This window comes from Dromaius novaehollandiae, chromosome 2 (assembly GCF_036370855.1).
Source record: "Dromaius novaehollandiae isolate bDroNov1 chromosome 2, bDroNov1.hap1, whole genome shotgun sequence".
Lineage (NCBI taxonomy): Eukaryota > Metazoa > Chordata > Aves > Casuariiformes > Dromaiidae > Dromaius > Dromaius novaehollandiae.
In genome coordinates, this window is record NC_088099.1 from 168,880,319 (window position 1) to 168,907,711 (window position 27,393).

General features: G+C 73.6%; 3 protein-coding genes across 3 annotated transcripts; 1 reads left to right on the forward strand and 2 right to left on the reverse strand.

Moving 5' to 3' along the window:
* The first annotated feature begins 380 nt into the window (after positions 1–380).
* Positions 381–13,960, forward strand: CPSF1 (cleavage and polyadenylation specific factor 1). Its single transcript, XM_064507970.1, has 38 exons — positions 381–511; positions 1,228–1,391; positions 1,478–1,505; positions 1,884–2,017; positions 2,101–2,181; positions 2,464–2,615; positions 2,841–2,987; positions 3,105–3,244; positions 3,320–3,430; positions 3,576–3,669; positions 3,849–3,936; positions 4,243–4,368; positions 4,866–4,917; positions 5,192–5,286; positions 5,481–5,555; positions 5,905–5,985; positions 6,497–6,586; positions 6,810–6,923; positions 7,058–7,199; positions 7,306–7,484; positions 7,590–7,726; positions 7,992–8,166; positions 9,097–9,303; positions 9,396–9,485; positions 9,627–9,770; positions 10,010–10,162; positions 10,289–10,405; positions 10,527–10,617; positions 10,699–10,783; positions 10,900–11,041; positions 11,160–11,312; positions 11,648–11,824; positions 12,038–12,104; positions 12,348–12,395; positions 12,508–12,663; positions 12,742–12,871; positions 12,967–13,105; positions 13,815–13,960. Exons 2-38 carry the CDS (start codon positions 1,248–1,250, stop codon positions 13,860–13,862), a joined length of 4,332 nt encoding a protein of 1,443 aa, XP_064364040.1. The 5' UTR covers positions 381–511; positions 1,228–1,247; the 3' UTR covers positions 13,863–13,960.
* An 89-nt stretch (positions 13,961–14,049) lies between these two features.
* ADCK5 (aarF domain containing kinase 5) lies at positions 14,050–21,960 on the reverse strand. Its single transcript, XM_064507971.1, has 15 exons — positions 21,891–21,960; positions 19,389–19,468; positions 19,173–19,313; positions 19,003–19,078; positions 18,697–18,897; positions 17,446–17,586; positions 17,247–17,360; positions 17,021–17,152; positions 15,466–15,549; positions 15,276–15,357; positions 15,089–15,167; positions 14,911–15,002; positions 14,558–14,810; positions 14,364–14,480; positions 14,050–14,266 (listed from the first exon to the last, which is right to left on the reverse strand). Exons 1-15 carry the CDS (start codon positions 21,906–21,908, stop codon positions 14,161–14,163), a joined length of 1,716 nt encoding a protein of 571 aa, XP_064364041.1. The 5' UTR covers positions 21,909–21,960; the 3' UTR covers positions 14,050–14,160.
* Positions 21,961–22,981: 1,021 nt separating this feature from the next.
* On the reverse strand, positions 22,982–26,977 carry SLC52A2 (solute carrier family 52 member 2). The gene is made up of 6 exons (XM_064507972.1): positions 26,873–26,977; positions 25,641–25,726; positions 25,416–25,555; positions 24,297–25,116; positions 24,095–24,218; positions 22,982–23,358 (listed from the first exon to the last, which is right to left on the reverse strand). The coding sequence occupies exons 3-6, from the start codon at positions 25,552–25,554 to the stop codon at positions 23,146–23,148; spliced, it is 1,296 nt and encodes a 431-aa protein (XP_064364042.1). The 5' UTR covers position 25,555; positions 25,641–25,726; positions 26,873–26,977; the 3' UTR covers positions 22,982–23,145.
* Between the last annotated feature and the right edge of the window lie 416 nt (positions 26,978–27,393).

The window sequence follows — 27,393 nt, forward strand, 5'->3', positions numbered from 1 at the left end:
CCCTATAGGGCGTGGGGTGCCATGGGGTGCAGGCTGGGGGGTGCAAGGCCCCTATAGGAGGGGGTCGCGGGGTCCCCAGGGGGTACAGGGACCCGCTGGGGTGCAATGGGGGGGGTCCCCGGGGGGGGGCGGTTCCCCTATGGGGCACAGCCCGGGGGGTCCCGGCCCCGGCGCGGCGGCGGGGCGCGGCCCGGTGGCGCGAGCGGCAGGGGCCCGGGCCGGCCACGCGGGTGACCCGGGTTCGAGCCCGCCGCGCCGCCTCCGCGGGGCAGCGACGCGCGGGGGCGGGGCCGGGCGGCAGGGGGCGGGGCGAGGACAGCGGGGGCGGGGCCGTGTCGCCCTGGGGCCGGCGGCTCCGCTCCGCCCCGCCGCTCGGCCGCGGGGAGGACCGCCGTCTCTATGGTAGCGGCCAGCGCCTCCTCGCCGCCGTCGCTCTAGCGCGCACATCCGGTCTCTCGCTGGTGGCCGCGGGCGCCGGCGGCGCTTCCGGGGCCGCGTGCGGGGCGCGGCGGTGAGTGGGGGCGCCCCGGTGGGGCGGTGGGGGGCCCGGGGGAGGGGGGGGGAGATGGGGGGCCGCGGGAGTGCTGTGGGGGGCGTGGGGGGCGCTGGATCTGCCCCACACCTCACCCCCAGACGCAGCCGTGTCCCGCCGTGGGGCAGGCCCCTGCCCCACATGTCACCTTCTGGATGCAGCCGTGTCCCCCTTTTGTCCCTGGACACAGCCCCGTCCCGCTGTAGGGCAGGTCCCTGCCCCACACATCACCCACTGGTGCGGCAGGCCCCTGTCTGCATGTTCCCCTGGACGTGGCCCTGTCCTGCCGTGGGGCAGGCTCCTGCCCCATACATCCCCCCCAGACACAGCCGTGTCCCGCTGTGGGGCAGGCCCCTGTCCGCACATTCCCCCAGACGCAGCCCCATCCCACCATGGGGCAGACCCCTGCCCCACACATCCCCCCAGACACGGCCATGTCCTGCCGTGGGCAGGCCCCTGCCCCACACATCAGCCCCCAGATGCAGCCGTGTCCCACCGTGGGGCAGGCCCCTGCCCCGGGCGTCCCCCTGGACGTGGCCCCGTCCTGCCGTGGGGCAGGCCCCTTCGCATTTAGCACCTCCAGCAGTGCCCAGCATTGGGGCCGTGGGCCGGGCAGCACGGTGCTCCGTGCCCCCGTGCCGTGGGGCTCCGTGGGGCTCCGCGGCGCTGAGAGGGGCTGCGCGGGTGCCGCGCAGGGCGCCGGGGAGCCGCCGGGATGTACGCGGTGTACAAGCAGGCCCACCCGCCCACGGGGCTCGAGTTCTCCATGTACTGCAACTTCTTCTCCAACGCCGAGCGCAACCTGGTCGTGGCCGGCACCTCGCAGCTCTACGTCTACAGGCTCAACCACGACTCCGAGGTACCGTCCCGCCGCCCCTCCTGGGAAGGGGGCTGTGGTTTCCCGGAGGAGCACGTGGCTGATGCTCTTCTCCCTTCCCTTTCCAGACCGCGACGAAAGGAGACAGGAACACGGGTAGGTGGAGGCACGAGGCCGCGGGATCTCCGTCCCGGGGCGCCGGGCGTGTGGAGACGTGCTCCGGGGTCGAAGCCCCCGGTGGAAGGCGCTTCCCAGAGCTCCTGGGCTCACCGCATGCCCCCGGGAGAGCCCGGGCTCGGCAACCCGGGACCTCCGGCCTCCCTTGGGCCTTTCCGGGGGGCGCAGGCCTCCCCCGGGACCAGTTTTGAGGAGGAGGGAGGGGAATGGCAACAGGCAGGGGTTCTGCGGGGGTTCCTGCCCCACGGCGGTCACTGTTGGGCTGAGGGGTCACGCTGGTCCGTGGGGACAGTAAGGGGAGGTGACGGGCACGGCGCGGCCCCGCTTGCCCACGCGCCGCGTCCGGGCCCCCCGCAGAAGGCAAAGGCCACAAGGAGAAGCTGGAGCTGGTCGCCTCCTTCGCCTTCTTCGGCAACGTCATGTCCATGGCCAGCGTGCAGCTGGCAGGAGCCAAGCGGGACGCGCTGCTGCTCAGCTTCAAGGACGCCAAGGTGCCTGTGGGGCAGAGCCCCGGGGGGCGGGTGTGGGGCCGCGGGGGGGAAGTCCTCCCCGTGTAACCGCCCTCCCCGCGCAGCTCTCCGTGGTGGAGTACGACCCCGGCACCCACGACCTGAAGACGCTCTCGCTCCACTACTTTGAAGAGCCGGAGCTGAGGGTAGGTCCTCGCCTCCCGCGTCCCGGCACCGCCGCGACGGCCGCCGCGAGTCCCGCGGGGAGACGGGGAGCGTCCGCCGCCCTTCCCCACCCGCAGCGGCATCCCGGGGGGGCCCCGCTGCCAGCTCAGCTGCCCCGCACCATCCCCGGAGCCGTGCTGCGTGCGAAACGCGGCCGGGAGCCCACCGGACGGGGTTGGTGGCCCCGTGGGTCTGCCCGGGAGGAGCCCCGGCGCGCTGGGGGGCTGCGGCCGCGGCGTCTCAGGCCTCGCGTGTGCCCCCAGGACGGCTTCGTGCAGAACGTGCACATCCCCAAGGTGCGGGTGGACCCGGACGGGCGCTGCGCCGTCATGCTCATCTACGGCACGCGGCTGGTGGTGCTGCCTTTCCGGCGGGACACGCTCACGGACGAGCACGAGGGCGTCATGGGAGAGGGGTGAGTGCCCGCGGCCGCGTCCCGCAGCCGCCCTGGTGCCTCTGTGACTCCCCCGAGTCACTCCGTGACCTGTCCCCAAGCGCTGTGGGAGCTGCGGGTGTGGGGGGCCGGGCTGGTGGGGCTCTCTGGGGGGCTCGGGCACCGCCGGGGTTCCCGGCAGGCGGCACGGCTGCCCCCGGTGTTGCCCCGGTCTCTCCTCCGAGCCCTTTCCCTCGCTCCGCGCAGGCAGAAGTCGAGTTTCCTGCCCAGCTACATCATCGACGTGCGGGAGCTGGACGAGAAGCTGCTCAACATCATCGACATGCAGTTCCTGTACGGCTACTACGAGCCCACCCTCCTCATCCTCTTCGAGCCCAACCAGACCTGGCCCGGGTAAGGCCCCTCCACGGGGCGGCTGGTTGTTCGCGGTGAGGTGGGCGGTCGGTGCAGGGGCAAGAGCGGCTTCCTGGGAGCGCCGTGGCAGCGTGTGCGTCTCTGCCCCGCGCGCAGGCGGGTGGCCGTGCGCCAGGACACCTGCAGCATCGTGGCCATCTCCCTGAACATCATGCAGAAGGTGCACCCCGTCATCTGGTCCCTCAGCAACCTGCCCTTCGACTGCACGCAGGCGCTGGCCGTCCCCAAGCCCATCGGTGAGTAGGGGGGCTCCGCGGGGCGTCTCGGGTTAACGGGGCGCCCGTCGCGGTCCCCCTGACCTCTCTCCGCAGGCGGCGTGGTGATCTTCGCCGTCAACTCGCTGCTGTACCTGAACCAGAGCGTCCCGCCGTACGGGGTGTCCCTCAACAGCCTCACCAACGGGACCACTGTCTTCCCGCTGCGTAAGCCGAGGACCTTGGTCCCCCTCGCTCGCTGGCTGCCTGGCCTGGCCGGGCCCCCCAAGGACGCCCGCGTGGGGTGGGAGCAGCAGCTCCAGCCTTCCTCGTGCAGGCTCGTAACGTCCAGGCTCGCTGCTCTCTGCCGCAGGCATTCAGGATGGGGTGAAGGTCACGCTGGACTGCGCTCAGGCCACCTTCATCTCCTACGACAAGATGGTGATCTCGCTGAAAGGAGGGGAGATGTGAGTCCTGCTGCGGCCCCGGGACAGCCCGGGAGGCTCTCGTGTCCGTGCCGCTCCCTGGGCGCCGGGGGCTGCCGCTCCGGCCCCTTGCGCTGGTGTGCCGGAGGGAGGCACGGCCCGTGGAGTCAGGCGGCCTCGGGAGAGGCTTCCGCCTTCATTCCCGTCCCCTCTCTCCCTAGATACGTCCTGACCCTGATAACGGACGGCATGAGGAGCGTCCGCTCTTTCCACTTCGACAAGGCGGCCGCCAGCATTCTCACCACCTGCGTAAGCCGCTGGGGCGCAGCCGGGACGGGCAGGACGGGGCGGCTGGGCGCCCGGCTCGTAGCCTCGCCGCTCCTCGTGCGAGGTGGCCACGGCGTCCGCCGCTTTGTGGCAGGGGTTTCTGTGGGTCGAGCCTCTGGGGGAGGTCTCGCTGTGGGGCTCGTTCCTTCCCCGGCTGCACGAGCGTCCCTGGCGTGTTTTCCGCGGAGATCCCGGGCTGGGGGTGTGCGGTCGCGCTGAGCCGGAGGCTGTGCTGCTGCCGAGGGCGCGAGGGAGCTTCTCCCGTGTGAACTGCCCTGCCCCTCGCAGATGGTCACGATGGAGCCGGGCTACCTGTTCCTCGGCTCCCGCCTGGGCAACTCCCTGCTCCTCAAGTACACGGAGAAGCTGCAGGAGCCGCCGATGAACGTCGTCAAGGACGCGTCGGACAAGCAGGTACGGCTGCGGCGGGCTGCGGGGCTGCCCCCTCCCCTCCCGGGGCAGGCAGGCTCCGAGCTGGTCCCCGAGGCTGGATTCCCTCCGTGGCCCCCGCTCCGGGGAGCAGGGCAGCAGCTGGGGGATTAGCCCGGAGCCTGGGTAGAGGAAGGGGGACGGGACCTTGGGAATCGCTGTTCCCGGCTCCGCCGGGGTGGGGGATGTTTCACCTGGCTGCTTGTCGGGCTGCGGAGCGAGGCAGCGGGAGGGCGAGGGGTGTTTGGAGCTGCGGCTCCCAGCCCCGGGCAGGGGGGGAGGCTCTTCCCCCCCGCCCGCTGCGGTGCCCGTGGCCGCTCCGCCCCCGGCCCGGCTGCTGCTGTCCCCTGAGCCCCTCTGAGCCGCGGGGTGCTGGCGTCACCCCGGCACGGGGATCGCTGTGAGGGGAACGGCGCTGGGGAGTGGGGTCAGTGGGGCAATTCAGGGGGAACCCTTGACTCCTGGCCGTCTGGTCCTCGCAGGAGGAGCCCCCGATGAAGAAGAAGCGGTCGGAGTCGTCGGGGACCTGGGCTGGTAGGTGGCATTGCCGGGCCTGGCACGCTGGCACGGGGAGACCCCCGCACAGGGCGTTAAACGCTCCCCGGGGGGGCCGTGGCGGTGGAAATGGGGCGCTTGCAGGAGGTGTGGGAGGGCTCAAGGCTGTGTCCCGGCTGCTGGATCCCGGCCCCGCGGCGGGGCCACGGGGAGGGGGGTGACACGGGAAGCCTCAGCTTGGCCCCAGACGGTTGCGGGGACGCTGCGGTGCCCTGTCCCTGCTCTCACGCGGGCTCCCCGCGCTGCCTCGCAGGAGGAAAGTCGGCGCCGCAGGACGAGGTGGACGAGATCGAGGTGTACGGCAGCGAGGCCCAGTCGGGCACCCAGCTCGCCACCTACTCCTTCGAGGTACGTCGGGCCTCTGGCCGCGTCGCTCCCGTGGGCCTGCTGCGTGCAGGAGCTTCCCCGCAGGAGCCCAGCCTAAAACCGGTGCTCGGCTCGAGCCTGGGCCTCGCTCCGCTCTCCGCAGCGGCGCTGGCTGCCCGTCGCGCCCCGGCAGCCGGCAGCCCAGCCCGCGCAGAGCCCCGGCCCTTCTCTTGCAGGTGTGCGACAGCATCCTGAACATCGGCCCCTGTGCCAACGCTGCCATGGGGGAGCCCGCCTTCCTCTCGGAGGAGGTGGGTGCGGCGCGGCGTGATGTGGGGCTGGAGCTGCCCCCCGTGCCCAAACCCCGCGGGGCTCCGGGTCCCGGCAGGGGAGGGCGGCCCGCTCGCAGTGACGGCTGCCGTGGGCTTGGGGCGCTCGCTCCGAGCTGGCCATTCCCTTCCCAGCCGGGCCAGCCCTGCGCTTCCCTCGCCTCCCTGGTGTCCCGTGGGACCGGGCGGCTCCTGAGCCCCAGCTACCTCCACCCTGGGGTCCCCGGGCGCGGGGAGCAGGGCTCCGTGCTGCCCAGCGCGGCGTTGGGGCACCCGGGTCTCTCTCTGGGCAGAGACGGGCTGTGACAGCCGCTGCTCGTCCTCCTCCCAGTTTCAGAACAGCCCGGAGCCGGACCTGGAGATCGTGCTTTGCTCCGGGTACGGGAAGAACGGAGCCCTCTCCGTCCTGCAGGTGAGTCGGTGCCGGCGCCGGGCGGGCAGAAGGCCCCGTGGCACGGGCAGCGCGTGCGAAGGCTCGTGTGTCCCGGGGCTCGTCCGCGCGCCGGGTGAAGACCCCCGCACCGTGCAAAGGCCTGCCTCGGTGAGGAGCGTCCGTCGCAGGTCAGGTACCGGTGCCACAGCACGGCCTAGGCTAACCAGGGCGGCCTCGGAGCGGTTGACGCCGCCTGTACACACCTAGACACAGCCCCAGGCTGGGCGCGCCTGTGCGCGGGGCGCCTGCCGCTCCTTCCCCAGCAGCCCCCTTCTTCCCTGGGGGAGCGAAAAGCGGCTTGGCCGGGTCCTGCCTGAACTGCCGCCCCAGGCTCTTCCCCGCGGGAGGAAGAGTCAGGCCTGCGGGAGACACGGGCCGTGCAGGATCTCTCGGGCTGGGGCAGCCGCGTGGGACGTTGCAGCGTTGCCCCGGGGGCCCGGGCTGGCCCCGCAGCTCCGGCTACCCGCCCTAACCTCTCCCCCGCCTGCAGAAAAGCATCCGGCCCCAGGTGGTGACGACCTTCGAGCTGCCGGGCTGTTACGACATGTGGACCGTGATCTCGCCGCAGAAAAAGGAGGAGGTCAGCGGCCGGCTTCTCCCTGGGCGACCTGCCTGTGCCACGGCCCCCTTCTGCCCGCCGAGCCCCGCGGGGTGCCCGGAGCAGCGCTGTGGGACGGGGCGGGCTTCCCTGCCTGCCCCCCCGGGCCGTGCCGGGAGGTGACCCCTGCCCTGCGGGGCCACGCGAGCCACGCGCCTGGCCCTGGCGCGGTGGCACTCACGGGGGCTGGTCTGACTCTTCCCAGCCGGAGGAAAATGCCTCGGGGGAAAACGCGGAAAAGGAGCCTGCGCCCCCCGAGCCCGAGGACGACAGCAAGAGGCACGGGTTCCTGATCCTCAGCCGGGAGGACTCCACCATGGTGAGGGCCCGTCCCGGCCGCGGCGGAGGGCACGGGCTGCCCGGCGTCGTTCCTCGGGGAGCCCCGGTGGTGGTTGGCCAGGCTGGGCCGTTCCCAAGCGAAGTCCGACGCTTCGCCCGGCTTCGCACCCTCAGATCCTGCAGACGGGTCAGGAGATCATGGAGCTGGACACGAGCGGCTTTGCCACGCAGGGACCCACGGTGTTCGCGGGCAACATCGGCGAGAACCGGTACATCGTGCAGGTGTCGCCCCTGGGCATCCGGCTGCTGGAAGGAGGTGGGTGATCCGCACCAGCGGGGCGCGGAGACCTCCCGGTGCTGGGTGCCTCCGCTGCCGGCTGCCGGCCGGCTCCCGACCGTCCCTCTCCCCGGGCCCGTCTCAGTGAATCAGCTGCACTTCATCCCCGTGGACCTGGGCTCCCCGATCGTGCACTGCGCCGTGGCGGATCCCTACGTGGTGATCATGAGCGCCGAGGGCCAGGTGACCATGTTCGTGCTGAAGAGCGACACGTACGGCGGCAGGACGCACCGGCTCACGCTGCAGAAGCCGCAGCTGCACCACGTGAGTGCGAACCGCCGCGAGCGTGGCTCCCTGCCCGTCCCGGGGGGGGTCCCGGCGTTGCTGGGGGGCAGCCCCCCGCGCTACCCACGGCTCTCTCCTTCCCAGCAATCGAAGGTGATCGCGCTGTGCGTGTACCGCGACGTCAGCGGCATGTTCACCACGGAGAGCCGGGCGGCCAGCACCCGGGACGAGCTCTCCCTCCGGAGCCACTCGGAGGCCGAGACCGTCATCCAGGACATCAGGTGGGCGGCGGGGGCAGAGGTGTGGGGCCCTGCACGCTTGCCCCACGCCTTTCCTTGGCTCCTGGCAGCCAGCCCCACATCGGCATCGCCCCTCGGAGCCCCGGCAGCAGCCCTGTCCCGGCGCGGGGGGCTGGGAGGCAGCGGGAAGGAGGGCGAGCGTAACCCCATCCCCTGCCCGGGGGGGCCGGAGCCCTCTGCGCCGTCGCGAGCGGCGCGGGTGGGCCCTCGTAACCGCTCGGCTCCGTTTCTCTCCGTATCGGCGCAGCGACACGGTGGACGACGAAGAGGAGATGCTGTACGGGGACTCCGGGGCGCTCTTCAGCCCTGCCAAGGAGGAGCCGCGCCGCAGCAGCCTCCCCTCGGCGGACAGAGACCCCCACCAGTACAAAGTGGAGCCCACGCACTGGTGTGTGCTGGTGCGGGAGAACGGTGCCATGGAGGTGAGAGGAGCCCCGGCGCAGCGCTCGGGCTGCCCTGCGGCCTCGGCAGGGCTCGGAGGGGAGACGCGGGGCTGGGAAGGGCAGGGGGGCCCCGCAGGTTCCCCCCAGTGCGTACCGGTCTGCAGAGGGGACCGCGGCTGGATGGGAACCCAGGTAGCCGCGTTAGTGCTGGTGCAGAGGAGCGTCCCATGCCGAGAGCATCCGTGTCGCCCTTCTCCGAATCCTTTCCCGCTCTCCTTCGAGGCGGGGAGGGCAGATGCGCGTGTCGTGGCTGCACCGCGAGCGCCGGCAGCGCGTGGTGACGTTCCCTGCCTTGTCCTCTGTTCCTCTGCGATAACTCCAGTACCCGGTTGGGTTTCTCGCCCTTTGCTGATGCAGCAGCAACCAGATCTCTTTCGAGTGGCAATACCTAATTTAGGTCATTATGTCCCTAGCAGCCGGCTTGTTTCTCTGCAGCTCTGCCCCGTTAGTTTGTCTGTCCTAAAAAATTTGGGATCGTCACCAAATTTGTACCTTGTTTTCCCGATGTCCTGGGCTGCTGAGTGACACAGATCCCAGCACGAGCCTTGCGGGACCAGCCCTGCGCTGCGTACCCCCCCGGCCGTATCCAGTGACTCACCCGCAAGAGGGACGTAGCCCTTCTCCGTGGGCGCCTTTGATACGGGACCTTGCCCGAGCCCTGGGGCCTTCCCAGCCCGGCCCGCTCTGCTCTGCTCTGCTCGCTGAAGCTCTCGGGAGCCCCAGGAGGGCCCGGACGGCCCAAGAAGGGCTGCGTTGCCACGTCCCCGCTACCGCGTCACCCCTCGCGCTGGAGGTTTTGGCCCAGTTGCCCTCGAGACGCCTCGGCTCTGCCTCCCCCGCGCTTCCCGCTGGCCCGTCGTGCCTGCTGGAGACGCCGAGGGAGACGCAGCTCCCGGCTCTGCCCGGCAGATCTACCAGCTGCCGGACTGGCGCCTGGTGTTCCTGGTGAAGAACTTCCCCATGGGGCAGCGGGTGCTGGTCGACAGCTCCTTCGGGCAGCCCGCCGCCCAGGGCGACGCCAAGAAGGAGGAGGTGACGCGGCAGGGAGAGCTGCCGCTGGTGAAGGAGGTGCTGCTGGTGGCCCTGGGCAACCGCCAGACCCGGCCCTACCTGCTGGTGAGAGGGGCCGGGGGGGGGGGGGCCGGGGCTGGCGGGGGGGCCACGCGGGGGGCTCGGAGCACGCGGCTCAGCCCCGCTCGCCTCTGCAGGTTCACGTGGATCAGGAGCTGCTCATCTACGAGGCGTTCGGCCACGACTCGCAGCTGGGCCAGAGCAATCTCAAAGTTCGGTTTAAGAAGGTGAGAGGCTTAAGAAGGTGAGAGGCGTTCGGGTGGCCGAGCCCCCGGTTGGCGCCGCGCTCGCCGGAAAACCAGGCAGCCGGCTGTCGGCGAAGCGGCGGGGGCCGGCCGCCGGGCTCAGCCCCCCGTCTGCCCTTGCAGGTGCCCCACAACATCAACTTCCGTGAGAAGAAGCTGAAGCAGTCCAAGAAGAAGTCGGAGAGCACGGGCGGCGAGGAGACGGGCGGTGCCCGGGGCCGGGTCGCCCGCTTCCGCTACTTCGAGGACATCTACGGCTACTCGGGGGTGAGCGCGTGGCCCGGGGGGGCAGAGGGGCTCTGCCCACTGCCCGCCTCCCTCCCCATCCCCCGGACCAGGCCGCGGTTGAGGTGCCCCAGCCCCAGGGAGGTGACACTGCCTGGTAGCGCTTGCTCCATGGCAGACGTCCTGCGGACCGGGAGGGAACGGGTGAGTCCCTGGCACCGGCCTGGAGGAGCTGGGTGCCCCTGCGCCCGCTGTAACTGGGCGCCGTCTCTCCCCTCCAGGTGTTCATCTGCGGGCCGTCCCCGCACTGGCTGCTGGTGACGTCCCGGGGGGCCCTGCGCCTGCACCCCATGACCATCGACGGCACCGTGGAGTCCTTCGCTCCCTTCCACAACATCAACTGCCCCAAGGGCTTTCTCTACTTCAACCGGCAGGTGGGTCTGGGGACGCCGACGCGGTCCCCGCCTGCAGCCCCGTGCACCGCTCGGCGTGGGGGGCCGGTCCCGGGCGCAGCTCCGGGGAGGGAGAGTGCGCTGACCCCGGCCCGGCCCGGCTCGCAGGGGGAGCTGCGGATCAGCGTCCTGCCCGCCTACCTCTCCTACGACGCTCCGTGGCCCGTGCGGAAGATCCCGCTGCGCTGCACCACCCACTACGTGGCCTATCACGTGGAGTCCAAGGTACCGGGGTGCTGCCGGGGCACCCGCCTGCCCGCCGGGGGCTCCTGGGGCTGCCCCCCTGCCCACCCCTCGCGGTCCGGCCCCGCCGGCTCCTCCGTGCCGACCGCGGTGTCTCCGGCAGGTCTACGCGGTGGCCACCAGCGTCATCAACTCGTGCACCCGCATCCCCCGCATGACGGGGGAGGAGAAGGAGTTCGAGAGCATCGAGCGGGGTAAGCCCGGCCTCTCCCCGGCGTCCCACGGGGCTCCCGCGGCCCGGGGCTGCTGAGCGGAGCCGTGTCGTCTCCCTCCAGACGAGCGCTACATCCACCCGCAGCAGGAAGCCTTCTCCATCCAGCTGATCTCGCCGGTGAGCTGGGAGACCATCCCCAACACCAGGTGGGCGCTGCGGGGGCGGCCGGGACGCGGCCGGGACGCGGGGAGCGAGGCTGCGGCGCGCGCCTGGCCTGGGGCTTCCCCGTGCCTGAGGCAGCCCTGCCCTGCCGGCGCCGCAGGATCGACCTGGAGGAGTGGGAGCACGTCACCTGCATGAAGACGGTGTCCCTGAAGAGCGAGGAGACGGTGTCGGGGCTGAAGGGCTACATCGCCATCGGGACCTGCCTCATGCAGGGTGAGGAGGTGACCTGCCGTGGCCGGGTGAGTTGGGGGCTCAGCCCGCACCGCGGCTGACAGAGGGGTGACGGAGCTCGGTGGCCCCGGGGACGTCGTGGGGCTGATCACGCCCAGGGCCCCCCTGGGCCGGCTCCGCTTCCAGATCCTCATCATGGACATCATCGAGGTGGTGCCGGAGCCAGGGCAGCCGCTCACCAAGAACAAGTTCAAGGTGCTGTACGAGAAGGAGCAGAAGGGCCCCGTCACCGCCCTCTGCCACTGCAACGGGTACCTCGTCTCGGCCATCGGCCAGAAGGTGAGGGACCGGAGGAGCCACGGACCGGCCACCTCTCTGGCCCGGGGAGCCCTGTGGGGCACGATGGTCCCCGGGGCCACAGGCTGGGGACCTTGGCAGGGCCGGCTCACGGGGGTTTGCCGTGGAGGATGTCCCAGCTATTCCCGGGGTCTCCGCTGCTGTCTCCCGGCGTTGGGGGCAGAGCGGGAGATGGGCTTTCGTGATCCTGCCAGGTCTCCGTTAGCGGGAGCGGGGTTTCAGCCTCGCAGCTCTGCTCAAGTCCTGCCCCGGTCCCAGCACGCGTGGGCCGCCTGCCCTGGAGGGGTGACGCGCCGCCTGTCCCTTCCCCGCTGCAGATCTTCCTGTGGAGCCTGAAGGACAACGACCTGACGGGCATGGCCTTCATCGACACCCAGCTCTACATCCACCAGATGATCAGCGTCAAGAACTTCATCCTGGCCGCCGACGTCATGAAGAGCATCTCGCTGCTGCGCTACCAGGAGGAGAGCAAGACGCTGTCGCTCGTCAGCCGGGTAGGGCCGGGGCGGGGAGCAGGGCCGCGCGCGGCAGGACGTCTGCCTGCAGCCCTGGGGGACCGGGACCTCGTGCGGGGGGATGTCCACCACCGTCCCTGGGGGACCAGGGCCCCGCGCGGGTCCCCGGGATGCGGCTGCGTGGGAAGAGGGCAGGGCTGAGGCTGGCTCCGCGCCGGGGCCGCCCCTGCGAGCCTGCGTCTCTCGCTCCAGGATGCCAAGCCCTTGGAGGTCTACAGCGTGGACTTCATGGTGGACAGCAACCAGCTGGGCTTCCTCGGTACGTCCCCCTGCCAGGCGCCGCGTCCCGGGGGGGCTGCGTGGGGTCCCCACGGGGCTCCGGGGTGGCCCCGGGGGGAGCTTCGGGCGAGACCCGGAGCCGCGGGCTGGGCAGGGGCAGCGCTGCCTCGGCTGCGGCCCGGGAGCTCGCTGCCGTGGGGCTGGCGAGGCGGCTCGGGGCTGTGCCGCACGGGCCCCCCAAGTGCCTTCGGCCCCCCCGGACCTCATCTCTGCGTTCTCGCAGTGTCGGACCGGGACCGCAACTTGCTGGTGTACATGTACCTGCCCGAAGGTAAGGCCCGGCCCCGGCGCGAGCCGGCAGCGAGGGGCGCGGGCGCGTGCCCCGCCGGCACGGGGAGCGGCGCGGAGGTGGGCCGGGCTCCGACGGAGCCGCTCTCTCGCAGCCAAGGAGAGCTTCGGCGGGATGCGGCTGCTGCGCCGGGCCGACTTCCACGTGGGCGCTCACGTCAACACCTTCTGGAGGACGCCGTGCCGCGGCGCCACGGACGGCCCCACCAAGAAGTCCATTGTGTGGGAGAACAAGCACATCACCTGGTTCGGTAAGGGGGGGCCGCCGGCGTCGGGGACCCCCCGGCCGCGGCCCCCCGGCCCTGCCTGAGCGGCCTCTCGCCCCGCAGCCACGCTGGACGGCGGCATCGGGCTGCTGCTCCCCATGCAGGAGAAGACGTACCGGCGGCTGCTGATGCTGCAGAACGCCCTCACCACCATGCTGCCCCACCACGCCGGCCTCAATCCCCGCGCCTTCAGGTACCGCCCGCGGGGCCGGGCCGCCGGGGCCCCCCCGAGCCCCCCCAGGGCCCCCCGGAGCCCCCCAGGGACCGGCGTCGTGTGTCGCCCGCCAGGATGCTGCACATGGATCGCCGGATCCTGCAGAACGCCGTGCGCAACATCCTGGACGGGGAGCTGCTGAACCGCTACCTCTACCTGAGCACCATGGAGCGCAGCGAGCTGGCCAAGAAGATCGGCACCACCCCCGACATCGTGAGTGGGGCCGGGGCTCGGGGTGGGGGGCTGGCCCCCCGGCAACCCCCCAGGGCCCGGCGCCTCGGGGGCGAGGCCGCCTGCGCTGTACCTGGGTGCCAGGGCTCCCGACCCCACACGCTGTGCCCCACATACACGGGTACCAGGGCTCTGTGCCCCACACGCTGTGCCCCATGCACGCAGGTGCCAGGGTTCCCGGCCCCACACCCTGTGCCCCATGTACGCGAGTGCCAGGGTTCCCAGCCCCACACGCTGTGCCCCACGTACGCGTGTGCCAGGGCTCTGTGCCCCACACGCTGTGCCCTATATACATGGGTGCCAGGATCCCATGCCCCACGCCCCAAGCTGCATGTACGCGGGTGCCGGGGCTCCCTGCCCCACACACTGTGCCCCACATAGGCGTGTGCCAGGGCTCCCGGCCCTACACGCCGTGCCCCACGTACGCACACCGGGCTCTGTGCCCCAACACGCTGTGTGCTGCACACGCGCGTGAGCAGAGCTCCCTGCCTGCCCACGCTCTTCCCCGCACACACGTGCCAGGGCTGCCTGCCCTACGCTCTGCCCCACATATGTGGGGCTGGCTGCCTGCCGCGGGGGGCACAGCATCCAGCCCCAGCGCCCCGGGGCTGCTCCGCTTCCCCGCGCGCCCTCGGGAGCCGGCGTCCCCCAGGGCTCCGCGCTCCCGGCTGACACCCCCTTCCCTTGGCAGATCCTCGAGGACCTGCTGGAGATCGACCGCGTCACGGCCCACTTCTGAGGGCACCGCGCCCCCCCGCTCCCCCCCCCCCGCCCCGCCACGGACTCTCTCGTGCTCGGGACCGCGCGTTTGTAAAGAAACGGCAGCACCGCCCCAGAGCCGCCGTCTGCCTTCCTGCCGCCCGTCCCCGTCCCCGTCCCCGTCCCCTCGCCGGCCGGCGGGGCAGCGCCGAACACCGTAGGCAGCGTGGGTGCGCGGCGCCCGCGGGCACCGGGGGTTTATTGGGGGGGGGGGTCAGCCGGTGCCGGGGCGAGCCCGGGCCCCCCCCCCCGGGGCTGCAGCAGCGAGGGCCGGGGCGCTAGGCCTGGAGGTACTCGTAGATCCGCTCGCTCTGGGCCAGCAGGCCCCAGGAGGCGAGGAGGCGGAGGACGGAGGCCGTCAGCTTCATGGAGATGGTCTCCAGCCTGGGGGGGCGGAGGCGGCGGGGCAGCCCGGGTGTGGGCACGCGCCCCTCCGCCGCCGCCCCCGCCGTCCCCCCCCCCCCCAGGCCCCGGCCCTTACCTGAGGGCAACCTCGAATTTGAGGCTCTCCCACGCTACCCTGAGCCAGCGGAAGCCGCTGCTGCCGCGGAGGCCGGAGGACTTCTGCCCGCTGAGCCGGCTGAAGCTCCTCACCGCGCTGCAGGACGGAGGGCGTGAGGCCGGGGGGGGGCCCAGCAGTGCCCGGCCGAGCCCCCCCCCCCCTCCCCAGCTCACCTCTTGGCCATGAGGAAGTAGCGGTCGACGGGGGCCCCCAGGGCCACGTTGATGCTGCGCACGGTGTTGATGTTGCGGAAGACGAGCAGCATGGGCCGGGGCAGGTCGCGCAGCACGCGCATGATGCGCTCGAAGTGGTGCTTGGCCATGTCCTGCATGTAGGCCGTCTCCTCCCGCGTGAGCACGTTGGCCAGCGCCAGCTGCCCCATGTGGATGGGCCGCTGCATGAGGATCTCGCAGAAGAGGAAGTAGTCTGGGGGGGGGGGGGGCCGCGGCGTGAGGCCGGGGCTGCGGCGCCCCGGGGGGGTGGGGGGCACCGGGGGGGGGTGGGGGGCGGCGAGGGCCCGGCTCACCCTTGACGCCCAGCTCGGCCGAGCGCGTCTTCATGGCCGCGTCGTCGCGCAGGATGATGGCTCTCCAGAGCTGGCACAGTGCTGTCCGGTCCCTGGGCCGCGGGCGCCCGTCAGCGGCGCCGGGGGGGGCCCCCGCGGTGGCCCTGCGGCCCCCCCCCCCCCCAAAACCTCAGCTCACCTTTCGCTGAGGAACTCGTAGAGGCCGTGGTCGAGGAGGACGAGCTGGGCTTTGCCGTCGGGGCCCCTGCGCACCAGCACTGCAACGCCGAGCGGGTCAGCCCCGGGGGCTGCCGTGGGCCCCCAGCCCCACTGCGGGGCCGGGTACCCCCCCCCGGTGTCCATCACCCCCCCACCGGGCCCCGTACCGTTCCCGGGGTGCGGGTCCGCGTGGATGAAGCCCGTGTAGAAGATCTGCTCGGCGAACACCCGGATGAGCTTGTCGGCAGCCTGCGGGCGAGGGCGGCTCAGCCCCGGGACCACCTCGGCCCCCGCTGCCCCCCCGGCCCCGGGGCACGGCGGGGGGGGGACCGGGGGGGCCCCGTCACCCTCACTCACGTCCTGCACGCCCAGGCCCTGGCTCCGGATGCCCTCCACGTTGGTGATCTTGCAGCCCTCGCAGTAATCGGCCGTCAGCACCCGCTGCGGGGGGGGGAAGGAGGGGGTCAGGGCTGGCCCCCAGCGCTGGGGGGGGGGCTCAGCCCCAGCCGGTCCCTGCCCCGGGAGCCCCCTGCCCTGCCGCAGTGCTGGCACTGCTCTGCTGTCCCTGTGGTCCCTGCTGTGCCCATCGTCCCTGTCCCCCTGGTCCCTGCTGTCCCTGTGGTCCCTGCTCCCTGCTGTCCCTGCCCCTCCGGCCCCCACTGTGCCCGTGGCCCCTGCCACCCTGCTCCCTGCTGTCCCTGCCACTCTGCTCCCCACTGTGCCCATCGTCCTTGTCCCCCTGATCCCCACTGTCCCTGTGGTCCCCACCGTGCTCATTGTCCCTGCCACCCTCGTCCCTGCTGTCCCTGTGGTCCCTGCTGTGCCCATCGTCCCTGCCACCCTGCTCCCTGCTGTCCCTGCTGTGCCCATCGTCCCTACTGCCCTGGTCCCTGCTGTCCCTGTGGTCCCCACTGTGCCCATCATCCCTGTCCCCCTGGTCCCTGCCACCCTGGTCCCTGCTGTGCCCGTGGTCCCTGCCACCCTGCTCCCCACTGTCCCTGCTGCCCTGGTCCCTGCTGTGCCCGTGGTCCCTGCCACCCTGCTCCCTGCTGTCCCTGCTGTGCCCATCGTCCCTACTGCCCTGGTCTCTGCTGTCCCTGTGGTCCCCACTGTGCCCATCATCCCTGTCCCCCTGGTCCCTGCCACCCTGGTCCCTGCTGTGCCCATCGTCCCTGTCCCCCTGGTCCCCACTGTCCCTGTGGTCCCTGCTGTGCCGATTGTCCCTGCCACACTGGTCCTTGCTGTCCCTGTGGTCCCTGTCACTCTGGTCCCCACTGTGCCCGTGGTCCTTGTCCCCCTGATCCCCACTGTCCCTGTGGTCCCTGCTGTGCTGATTGTCCCTGCCACACTGGTCCTTGCTGTCCCTGTGGTCCCTGTCACTCTGGTCCCCACTGTGCCCGTGGTCCTTGTCCCCCTGATCCCCACTGTCCCTGTGGTCCCTGCTGTGCTGATTGTCCCTGCCACACTGGTCCTTGCTGTCCCTGTGGTCCCTGTCACTCTGGTCCCCACTGTGCCCGTGGTCCTTGTCCCCCTGATCCCCACTGTCCCTGTGGTCCCCACTGTGCCCATCGTCCCTGCCGCCCTCGTCCCTGCTGTCCCTGCCACTCTCGTCCCCACCGTGCCCATCGTCCCTGCCACCCTGGTCCCCGCTGTGCCCATCGTCCCTGCCATGCTGGTCCCTGCTGTCCCTGTGGTCCTGCCCCCTTGGTCCCTGCTGTGCCCACTGTCCCTCTCACCGTGGTCCCTGCTGCACCCATCGTCCCTGCCATGCTGGTCCCCGCTGTCCCCGCCACCCTGCGGTCCCTGCTGCCTTGGTCCCCAGCCCCTGCACGCCCCGGTCCCCATCACGCCCGCCGTCCCTTTCGTGGTCCCTGCTCTCCCCGGTCCCCCCGGTCCCCGTCCCCGTCCCCACCTTGCTGCACTTGTCCCAGTGCACGCGGGGCACCACGACGTAGCTGAAGTCGCGCAGGTCGCGGGCGCAGCGCTCGGCGTTGCGGCCCTCGTTCTCGAAGTCCAGCTCCTGGGCCAGCGTGCCCTTCAGGTCCTGGCGGCACACGCACGGGGGGGTCCCAGCGCGCCCCGGGGACGGGGGGGGCCCGCGCGGGGGTCTCTGCCACCCCCCCCCCGGGGGCCGGTACCTCGAGCACCCAGCTGAAGCCGAAGCTGGGGTGCATGAACTCGACGATGCGCAGCAGGATCTCCAGCGTGCGGATGTCGCCGTCGAAGCGGTCCCGCAGGTCGATGTACTGCACCTGCGCGGCACGGCGCGTCGGTCCCCCCCCCGCCCCGTGTCCCCCCCCACCGGCACGCGGGGGTCCCCGCTCGGCCGGCTCCCACCTTCACGGCCACCGGCGTGCCGTCCTGCAGCGTGGCCCTGTGCACCTGCGCCAGGCTGGCGGCGGCCACCGGCTCGTAGTCGAAGTCCTGGAAGAGCCCCGCCGCCGTGGTCTGGAAGTCCTCCAGGAAGAGCTCGTCCACCTGCGGCCACGCACGTGGGGCAGCAGGGCGTCGCGGGCACGTGGGGCGGCCCCACGGCGCGGCGGCCCGCCTGTCCCCTGCCACCGGAGGCAGGGAGCCACCCAGCCCCGGCCCCACCTGCGCGCGGGGGGCCATGGTGGCCCCAAGCCCGGGGTGCTGGTGTCCCCATACCCAGGGTCGTGGTGTTTCTGTGCCCAGGACTGTGGTGTCCCCATACCCGAGATGGTGCTGTCCCCCTACCCAGGGTGGCACTGTCCCCATGTCCAGGGTGGTGGTGTCCCCATCCCTGGGACCATGGTGTCCCCGCATCCAGGCTGGTGGTGTCCCCATACCAAGGGTGGCATTGTCCCCGTGTCAAGGGTGGTTGCGTCCCCATGCCTGGCACCATGGTGTCCCCACATCCAGGATGGTGGTGTCCCCATGCCTGGGACTGTGGTGTCCCCACATCCAGGATGGTGCTGTCCCCCTACCCAGGGTGGCACTGTCCCCATGTCCAGGGTGGTGGTGTCCCCATCCCTGGGACCATGGTGTCCCCGCATCCAGGGTAGTGGTGTCCCCATACCCAGGGTGGCATTGTCCCCGTGTCAAGGGTGGTTGCATCCCCATGCCTGGGACCATGGTGTCCCCATAACCAGGGTCGTGGTGTCCCCATACTGAGGGTGGTTGCGTCCCCATCCCCGGGACCATGGTGTCCCCACATCCAGGCTGGTGGTGTCCCCATACCCAGGGTGGCACTGTCCCCATGTCAAGGGTGGCGGCGTCCCTGTGCCCAGGGCCGAACTGCCCCCATACCCAGGACGGTGGTGTCCCCATACCCAGGGTGGGGTTGTCCCTCTGCCTGGGGCCGCACTGTCCCCACACCCAGGGGACACGGTGGCGTCCCCAAATCTGGGGTGGCGGAGCCACCACACCCAGGGTGGCAGTGTCCCCACAGCCAGGGTGGCAGTGTCCCTGCGCCCAGGGTGGCAGCGTCCCCACACCTGGGGTGGGGGTGTCCCCGTGCCCGGTACGGCGGTGTCACCGCGCCCGGGGTGGAGATGTCCCTACGCCCGGGCCGTCGTCGTCCCCAGGCCCGCGGCGGCGTCCCCGCGGCGTCCCCGCGGCCCTCACCTCGCGGTAGCCCCGCTGCAGGGCCCGGTCCTCCAGGACGCGGAGGGTGGCGACGTACTCGGGGGGCAGCAGGTGGTTGAAGGAGCAGAGCCCCTGGCCCAGCTTGATGTAGAGGCCGCCGTTGCGGAGGGCACCGCGCACCAGGCGGTCGGCGGCTCGCTGGTGGCAGCACGACATCCCCGCCTTGAACGCCGCGCTGGCCTGGCGCGGGGCGAGGAGCCGGGGGGGGACACGTCAGCGCCCGCTGCCCCACGCTGCCCCACGCCGCCCCACGTCCCCCGGGGGGGCGGGGGGGGGGTCGCCCACCTCGTCCACGCCCCGCAGCACCACGTTGGCCGTCCACCAGTAGTCCACGGAGATGCGCACGCCCACGGCCAGCGACCTGCGGGTGCCGGGGGGGGGGGCTCAGCCGGGCCCGGGGGGGGGGGTCACCGCGGGCTGCCCCCCCCCGCCACCGCCGCCGCCGCGGCCCCCACCTGCCGAAGCGTCCCACGCCGTCCAGCAGCAGCCACAGCCTGCGGCGCTGGTGCCGCTCGGCCCGGGCGTACCAGGCCCCCGCCAGCGGCAACGCCAGCCCCAGCCCCAGCAGCGCCGGCCGCAGCAGCGCCCACCGCGGCCTGCCGGGGGAGAGGCGTCAGCCCCACGGCGCCGTGGGGCGCGGGGGGGGGTGCTGGGGGGGGGTCTGGGCTCACCGTGGGGCCGGGGCGGCGGCGTGCTGGCGGGAGGGAGGCGCTGGGGGCAGCCGGGGGCTGCGGAGGCGGCAGAGCTGCACCTGGGGGGGAGAGTCTGAGCCGGAGGCGCTGCCCCACGCGCTGCCCCACACGCTGCCCCACGGGATGCCCCACACGCTGCCCCACGCGCTGCCCCACGCGCTGCCCCACGCATGCTGCCCCACACATGCTGCCCCACGCGCTGCCCCACGCGCTGCCCCACGGGATGCCCCACGCACTGCCCCACGGGATGCCCCACGGGATGCCCCACGGGATGCCCCTCGCACTGCCCCACACGCTGCCCCACAGGATGCCCCTCGCGCTGCCCCACGGGATGCCCCACGCGCTGCCCCATGCACTGCCCCATGGGATGCCCCACGCGCTGCCCCACGGGATGCCCCTCGCGCTGCCCCATGCACTGCCCCACATATGCTGCCCCACACATGCTGCCCCACGCACCGCCCCATGCAGGCTGCCCAGCGTGGGCTGCCCCACGCACTGCCCCACACACACTGCCCCACACATGCTGCCCCACACATGCTGCCCCGCAGGCTGCCCTACATGGGCTGCCCCACACACTGCCCCACACGCACTGCCCCACACGCACTGCCCCTCACGCTGCCCCATGCAGGCTGCCCACTGCGGGCTGCCCCACGCACTGCCCCACACACACTGCCCCACACGTGCTGCCCCACATGCTGCTCTGCAGGCTGCCGTACACGGGCTGCCCCATGCGGGCTGCCCCACACACTGCCCCCCATGCGCTGCCCCCCGCGGGCTGCCCCCCCACGCACTGCCCCACGGGATGCCCCATGCAGGCTGCCCCACACGTGCTGCCTGGCACACTGCCCCACGTATCGCCCCCCACACACACTGCCCCACAGGCTGCCCCACACGTGCTGTCCCACGCAGGCTGCCCTGCAGGCTGCCCCACACAGGCTGCCCCATGCACTGCCCCATGTGTGCTGCCCCACATGGGCTGCCCCACACGTGCTGCCCCACATGCGCTGTCCTACACGCACTGCCCTGTGTGCTGCCCCACATGTGCTGCCCCACGCACTGCCCCACGCACGCTGCCCCACGTGCTGCCCCATGCACCGCCCCACACGCGGGCTGCCCCACACGCCGCCCCGCACACGCCCCACACACGCGCCCCACACGCTGCACAGGGCCCCCCGCAGCGGGTCCCCGCAGTGGGGCACGGCCGCACCGGGGTCGCCCTCCGCAGCCCGGGCTGCTCCCAGGTGGGGGGGGGGCCCCTCCTGTCCCCTGTCCCGGCCTTGGCGGGGGGGGGGGCACCAAGGCCGCAGTGTCCCGCAGCCCTGGTGGCCTCGGCCGGCCTTGGCGGTGTCCCCGCGGGGGTGGTGGGCCGGGGGGGCAGGGACCCCCCCCCGGGGGGCTCCTTTGGGGGAGGGGGGAGCCCTGGGCCCCGGGGGGGGGGGGCTGGGGGCAGCGGGACTCCCTAGGGGTATCCCCAAAGGGGGGGTCACCGAGGGGGGCGGGGGGGTCCCGGGGGATACCCCGGGGGGTGTCCCCAAAGAGGGGGGGGTCCCCAGAGGGGGGTGCTGGGGGAATCCCTCAGGGGTTCCCATGGGGGCAGCCCGGGGGGGGGCTATCGCGGGGGGGTCTATGGGGGTAACCCGGGGGCTCGGGGGTGTCCCGGGGCCCGTGGGGATATCGCGGGGGCCGCAGCACGGGGGGCCAGCGGGGGAGTCCCGGGGGGGTCCCGGCAGTGTACGGGGGGGTCCGGGGGGCTCGGGGGGGGTCCCAGCGGGGCTGTCCCGGGGCGGCCTCAGGGGACTCTCCAGCGGGGTCCCGGGGGGGCAGGACGGGACAGTGGGGGGGGTCTCCCGGTGCGGTCCCAGGGGGGTCCCGGTGCGGTCCCGGTGCTGTCCCGGGGGGGGTCCCGGGGGGGTCCCAGAGAAGTCCCGGGGGGGTCCCGGTGGTACGGGAGTGGCACGGGGGGGTCCTGGGGAGGGTCCCGAGTGGGTGCCGGGGGGGGGGGTCTCCCAGTGCTGCCGTGGGGGGGGTCCCGGGGGGGCTGTCCCGGTGCGGTCCCGGTGCGGTCCCGGGGGGGCCCGGGGGGGTCCCAGAGAAGTCCCGGGGGGGTCCCGGGGGTGCGGGAGTGGCACGGGGGGGTCCTGGGGAGGGTCCCGAGTGGGTGCCGGGGGGGGGGGTTCTCCCGGTGCTGCCGTGGGGGGGGTCCCGGGGGGGCTGTCCCGGTGCGGTCCCGGTGCGGTCCCGGGGGGGTCCGGGGGGGTCCCAGAGAACTCCCGGGAGGTCCCGAGCGGTGTCCCGGGGGTCACCGGGGTGCGGGAGCGGCGCGGGGGGGCGCGGGGGGCTCTCCCGGGGGAGGCGCGGGGGGGTCCCGGGGGGGTCCCGGGGCGGTGCCGGGGGGCGGGGCGGGGCGGGGGCGGCGGGGGCGGTGCCGGGGGCGGGCGGGGGGGGTCGCGGGGGGCGGCCCGGGGCCGCAGTCCTCCTCACCGTCCGCCGCAGCCCCATGTCCGCTGTCACCTGCCGCCGCCCGCCCCGGCCCGGCCCGGGCCCGCCCCGCCCCGCCCCGCCCCTCCGCGCGCGCCCATTGGCCCGCCCCGACGCCCCGCCCCGCCACGCGCGGCAGCCGCGCCCATTGGCCGTCCCCTCGGGGAGGGGGCGGGCCGCTCCCCCGCCCCGCCGCCGCCAGCGCGGCGCCCATTGGGCGGGGCGAGAGGGAGAGGCGGAGCGCCCGGCCCTCGCGCCCGGCCGCGCGCGCCGATTGGCCGCCGCCGGCCCTTCGCGCGAATGGCCAGAGGGGGCGTGGCGGCCGCCGGACACGCCCCCTGCGGGCGGGGGGCGGGGCGAGGGGGTGGCGCGCGGCGCGGCGGGAGCGGGCAGCGGGCACGTGGGGGGGCGGGCACGTGGGGGGGGCGGGGCCCGCGGGGGGGCGGGGCCGTCGGGGGGGCGGTGCGGGGTCGGCGGGGCTGGGGGGTCCCGTCGCGGGGCCAGTGGGGCTGAGGGGGTCCCGGTGCGGGGCCGGGGGGGCTCAGAAGGGGGGTCCCGGTGGGGGGTCGCCGGGGGGGTCCCGCTATGGGGCCAGGGGGGCTCAGACCGGGGGGGTCTCGGTGCGGGGCCGGGGGGGCTCAGAAGGGGGGGGTCCTGGAGCAAGGTCAGTGGGGCTGAGGGGGTCCCGGAGTGGGGCGAGGGGGGCTCAGAAGGGGGGTCCCGGGGGGGGGTCGCCGGGGGGGGTCCCGCTATGGGGCCAGGGGGGCTCAGACCGGGGGGGGGGTCCCGGGGGGGGGCCGGGGGGGGGCTCAGAAGGGGGGGGTCCTGGAGCAAGGTCAGTGGGGCTGAGGGGGTCCCGGTGTGGGGTAGGCGGGACTGGGGGGGGTCCCGGTGCGGGGTCGGGGTTGCCCGGGGGGGGCTCAGAAGGGGGGTCCCGGTGCAGGGGCCGGCAGAGGCCTCAGAGGACCCACTGGCCGGATCCCCCCCCCTCCCCGATGCCACCAGCGTGTCCCCGGGGTGCACACCGCCTCGCCCCAGCACCCATGGGTGCCCCCCCCCCCCCCCCCCCAGCGAACAGAGCAGCCCCGCGCCGCGGCAGTACAAAACTTTATTCCAGCTCTGGCAGCCCCCAGGTTGCCCCGGGGGGGTAACAGCGAGGGGCCGGGCGGCGCGGGCACGAGCCCCCGGCCTCAGTGAGGTATATGGGTGCAGCCGGGGGGCCCCGGGGGGGGGGGGGGGGGCGGCGGGGGGGCCGCGCTCAGGCGGCGCAGCTGTCGACGCAGTCCTGGCCGCTGCGGAAGAGGCGGTAGACGCTGACGGCGGGGAACATGGCGAGGGCGCCGAGCAGCGAGCCCGCCTGGATGGCGGCCCCGCACCAGAGCAGCGCGCCGCGGCCGGCCTCGTGCAGCAGGCTGCCCGCCACGGCCTTCAGGTAGGAGAAGAGCCCCACGAAGAGGATCCACGACAGCACCTGGAGGGGGGGGGGGCACCCCGTGAGCCCCACGTCCCGCCCCACGGGCTGGGGCAGCCCCGGAGGGCACCCCATGGCGATGCAAGTGGGTGCTGGGGACACCCCGCGCCCACGTGGGATGGTGGCCCGGGACCCACCCCCACCCAGCTGCTGGGGGGGGGGGACACCCCACACCCACGTGGGATGGTGGCCCGGGACCCACCCCCACCCGCCCCACGCAGCCATGGGGCTGGGGACACCCCGCACCCATGTGGGATGGTGGCCCGGGACCCACCCCCACCCGCCCCACACAGCTGCTGGGGGGGGGGACACCCTGCACCCACATGGGATGGTGGCCCGGGACCCACCCCCACCCACCCCACGCAGCCATGGGGCTGGGGACACCCCGCACCCATGTGGGATGGTGGCCCGGGACCCACCCCCACCCGCCCCACGCAGCCATGGGGCTGGGGACACCCCGTGCCCACGTGGGATGGTGTCCTGGGACCCACCCCCACCCACCCCACGCAGCCACGGGGCTGGGGACACCCCGCACCCCCGCGGGATGGTGGCCCGGGACCCACCCCCACCCGCCCCACGCAGCCACGGGGCTGGGGACACCCCGCACCCCCGTGGGATGGTGGCCCGGGACCCACCCCCACCTTTCCCGGGGGTGGGAAACCCTCCGGAGCGACGGGAAGGGGGTAGCGGAGCCCAGCGCCACCCCCCCCCCGCGGCCCCCAGGGCCCCGGCTCACCACCAGCGCCGTGCCCAGGGCGCTTCCCACCAGGGGCGGGCAGGGGCTGAGGGCAGCCAGCGCCATCAGGTAGGCGCCGAACGCCGCTCCCAGCGCCGAGATGGCGGCCAGGCCCACGGCCGACCTGGGGGGCGGGAGGAAAGGGGGTCAGGCGAGCGCCCCGGGGCGCCCGTGGGCGCCGCGCCCACCGCCCCGCAGCCACCTGCAGAGCAGGAACATGGCGGCGAAGCAGGCCAGGGGGTTGGCGACGTTGCTGAGCACCACGGCGAGGTGGAAGGCCAGGGCGCCGTAGGGCAGGCACGAGTAGCTCTGCACGGCGGGCAGCACGCCGTTGGTGAGGGCGTTGGAGGCGGCCAGCAGCGCCAGCAGGTAGGCGGTACGCCGCGGCGGGCGGGTGCCGGGTGCCGGGGTCCCCGGCGCGGGGCCGTCTGCCGGCGCGGCGCCGTCCTGCAGCGGGAAGGACTCCTCGGCGGCCACGCTCTCCTTGGAGGTGCCGGGCCGCTCCGGGGCACCGGGCCCCGCCACCAGCGCCAGGAAGGCCAGCGCCGAGGTGGCCAGCAGCGCCAGCGTGAGCCAGAAGAAGACGGTGGCGGGGAAACGCTCCTGCAGGTAGCGGGGCTGGGTGCCGTTGGGGCACTCCACCTGCCCCACGCCCTGCGCCAGCGCCAGCACGCAGGGGAACAGGGCGCTCAGGCCCTGCCCGATGAAGAAGGTGCGGACGAAGGCCTGCGGGAAGCGGCACATGAAGGGCAGGAAGGTGACGTTGGAGGTGCAGCAGAGGGTGGCCAGCGCGAAGGCCAGCACGAGGTAGGCGACGCTGCGGTCCTGCCCGGCCACGGCCACGGCGTGGTCCCAGAAGAGCGCCAGGAAGAAGGCGGCCGCCACCGCCAGCGCCTGGATGCCGTAGATGACGCGCCGCTCGTCCAGGCTGCCCGGGGCCAGCCGCTGCGCCAGGGTCACCGCCGCCGGGCCCACGTTGCCCAGCGCGATGAGCAGGGAGAGGTAGGCGGGCAGGCTCCAGCCTGGCGGGGGCAAAGACAGAGCTGGCTCATGGCACGGCGCCCCGCGAGCCCCACACCTCCCGCAGCCCCTCTCCTCCCCACGGCCCCCCGGTCCGGCGGGGTGGGACGTGCCTCTGACGCCGCCGAAACCCCGCGGCTTCGCATCCTTTCCCACCGCGGCCTCCCCCGGGGCCGGAAGGGTCTTCCCTTCCTGCCTTTGTGCTCGCGGGGCCGGCGCGGCGCTCGCGGGGGCCCGGGGGACGCGGCCGTGCCCCACGGCCAGCACAGCGGTGGGGCAGCCCCCTCCCGCGGCCCCTCACCTTCGGGCAGAAGCTTGACGACGACGGGCAGCTCCACCCAGAGCGAGTTGACGGAGAGCCAGGAGCCCATGGCGAAGAGGGCCACCAGGACGTGGCGCAGCGGGTCCCGGCTCGCCGCGGCGGCGTCCAGCCGCTCCATCCTGCCGCCGGCGAGACGACGGGGCCGGTCAGCCCGCCGGCGGCTCCCCCCCCGGCCCACCCCCCCCCCCCCGGCACCCGCCTCACCTGGGCGCTGCGGGCGGGCGGCCGAACCGCTCTGGCCAAGCCGGGTTGTCACGGGGGGACGCCGGGACGCCGGAGGTCGGCCATCGCTGCAAGAGAGGGGCGCGTCGGGGCGGAGCGGCGGCCCCCCCCCACACCGGGAACGCCTCCCCGCCGGCGGGGCGCACGGGGGGGCGGCGCGAGGGAGGCGGGGGGGCGCGGAGCAGCGAGGGGCGTCGCGCCGGGCCGGGCCGGGCGTCGTCGCATGGGGCCTCATGGCGGCCAGGCCAGTTCGGTCCGGTCTGGGCCGGTTCGGTCCAGCTCGTTCCGGTCTGGTCTAGTCCGGTCTGTTCTGGTTCAGTTTGATCCAGTTCGTTCCAGTCCATTCTGATCGGCTTTGTTCCAGTTTGATCCAGTCTGGTTCGGTCCATTCTGCTCCAGTCCGGTTCTGTCCGGTCCGGTTCGGTTTGGTCTGGTTCGCTCCAGTCCATTCTGATCGGCTTCGTTCCAGTTTGATCCAGTCTGGTTCAGTCCGTTCTGGTCCAGTCCGGTTCTGTCCGGTCCGGTTTGGTTTGGTCCGGTTTGTTCCAGTCCATTCTGATCCAGTTTGGTCCATTCCTTCCAGTTCGTTGCAGTCCACTCCGGTGTGGTTCGGTCCATTCTGCTTCAGTTCGTTCTGTTCCGCTCCAGTTCGGTCTGTTCTGTTCCGGTCTGGTTCAGTCTGGTCCGGTTCGGTCCGGTCCGTTCCGGTTCCATTCATTCCGGCCGGTCCCGGTTCGGTCTGTTCCATTCCGGTTCGGTCTGTTCTGCTCCGGTTCGGTCCAGTCCGTTCCAGTTCCATTCATTCCGGTCTGTTCCATTCCGGTCCGTTCCGGTTCGGTCTGTTCCGTTCCGGTTCGGTCTGTTCTGCTCCGGTTCGGTCCGGTCCGCTCCGGTTCCATTCATTCCGGTCCGGTCCATTCCCGTCCGTTCCGGTTTGGTTCCTTCCGGTCCGGTTCCTTCCGGTCCGTCCCGGTTCGGTCCGTTCTGTTCCGCTTCGGTCCGGTTCGGCCCGGCCCGGCCCGGCCCCCCTTCCCCCCCCGCCCCGGCCCGCGCGGCGCCGCGCCCCGCCCCGCGCCCCCCCGGTACAAGATGGCGGCGGGCGGCGGAGCCGAGCGGGCGGCAGGTGAGCGGCGCCCCCCAACCCCGTCCCCCCTCCCTGCCCGGTCCCCCCGGTTCCCCCCCCGCCCCCCCCCCGCCGCGGCGGCACCACTCACCGCCGGCCCGGCCCGGTCCGGCCCGCTCCGCTCCCACGCGCCGCCGCCGCCGCCGCCGCCCCGGAAGTGCGCGGCCGCGTCCCTCCCCCGCCGCCGCCGGGGCCTCCCCCCGCCCCGGCCTGCTCGGCCCCCCCGGCTGGGCCTCCGCACCGCCACCGGCACCGGGACCCCCCCCGGCACGGGACCGCCGCCCCCCGACCGGCCCTGGGACCCCCAGAGCTACCGGGGCCGGACCCTCCCCCGGGGCTAGGACCCCCCCCCGGGACCCCCATAGGTACCAGGGCCGGGCCCCCCCCATGGCACCACAGCCCCCCAACAGGAGCTGGGCCCCCCCGGGACCCCCATAGCTATGGGGGCTGGACCCCCCCCAGCAAGGACCTTCATAGGTACCAGGGCAGAGCCCCCCCCCCGGGACCCCTGTAGGTACTGGGGCTGCCCCCCCCCCCGGGACCCCCATAGGTTCCAGGGCTGGGCCCCCCCCATGGCACCACAGCCCCCCAACAGGAGCTGGGCCCCCCCGG

Excerpts from the sequence above, each read along its gene's own strand:
- CPSF1 (XM_064507970.1), top strand. The coding sequence starts at position 1,248 with ATGTACGCGGTGTACAAGCAGGCCCACCCGCCCACGGGGCTCGAGTTC. Across the intron at positions 3,937-4,242 it reads CCAGCATTCTCACCACCTGC|ATGGTCACGATGGAGCCGGG; the intron begins GTAAGCCGCTGG and ends TGCCCCTCGCAG. Across the intron at positions 5,986-6,496 it reads GAGCCCTCTCCGTCCTGCAG|AAAAGCATCCGGCCCCAGGT; the intron begins GTGAGTCGGTGC and ends CCCCGCCTGCAG.
- SLC52A2 (XM_064507972.1), bottom strand. The coding sequence starts at position 25,554 with ATGGAGCGGCTGGACGCCGCCGCGGCGAGCCGGGACCCGCTGCGCCAC. Across the intron at positions 24,219-24,296 it reads GCCATGTTCCTGCTCTGCAG|GTCGGCCGTGGGCCTGGCCG; the intron begins GTGGCTGCGGGG and ends CCCGCCCCCCAG. Across the intron at positions 23,359-24,094 it reads CCCTGGGCACGGCGCTGGTG|GTGCTGTCGTGGATCCTCTT; the intron begins GTGAGCCGGGGC and ends CCCCCCCTCCAG.
- ADCK5 (XM_064507971.1), bottom strand. Across the intron at positions 19,314-19,388 it reads GCCGCCGCCCCGGCCCCACG|GCCGCGGTGGGCGCTGCTGC; the intron begins GTGAGCCCAGAC and ends CTCCCCCGGCAG. Across the intron at positions 14,267-14,363 it reads AAATTCGAGGTTGCCCTCAG|GCTGGAGACCATCTCCATGA; the intron begins GTAAGGGCCGGG and ends CCGCCCCCCCAG.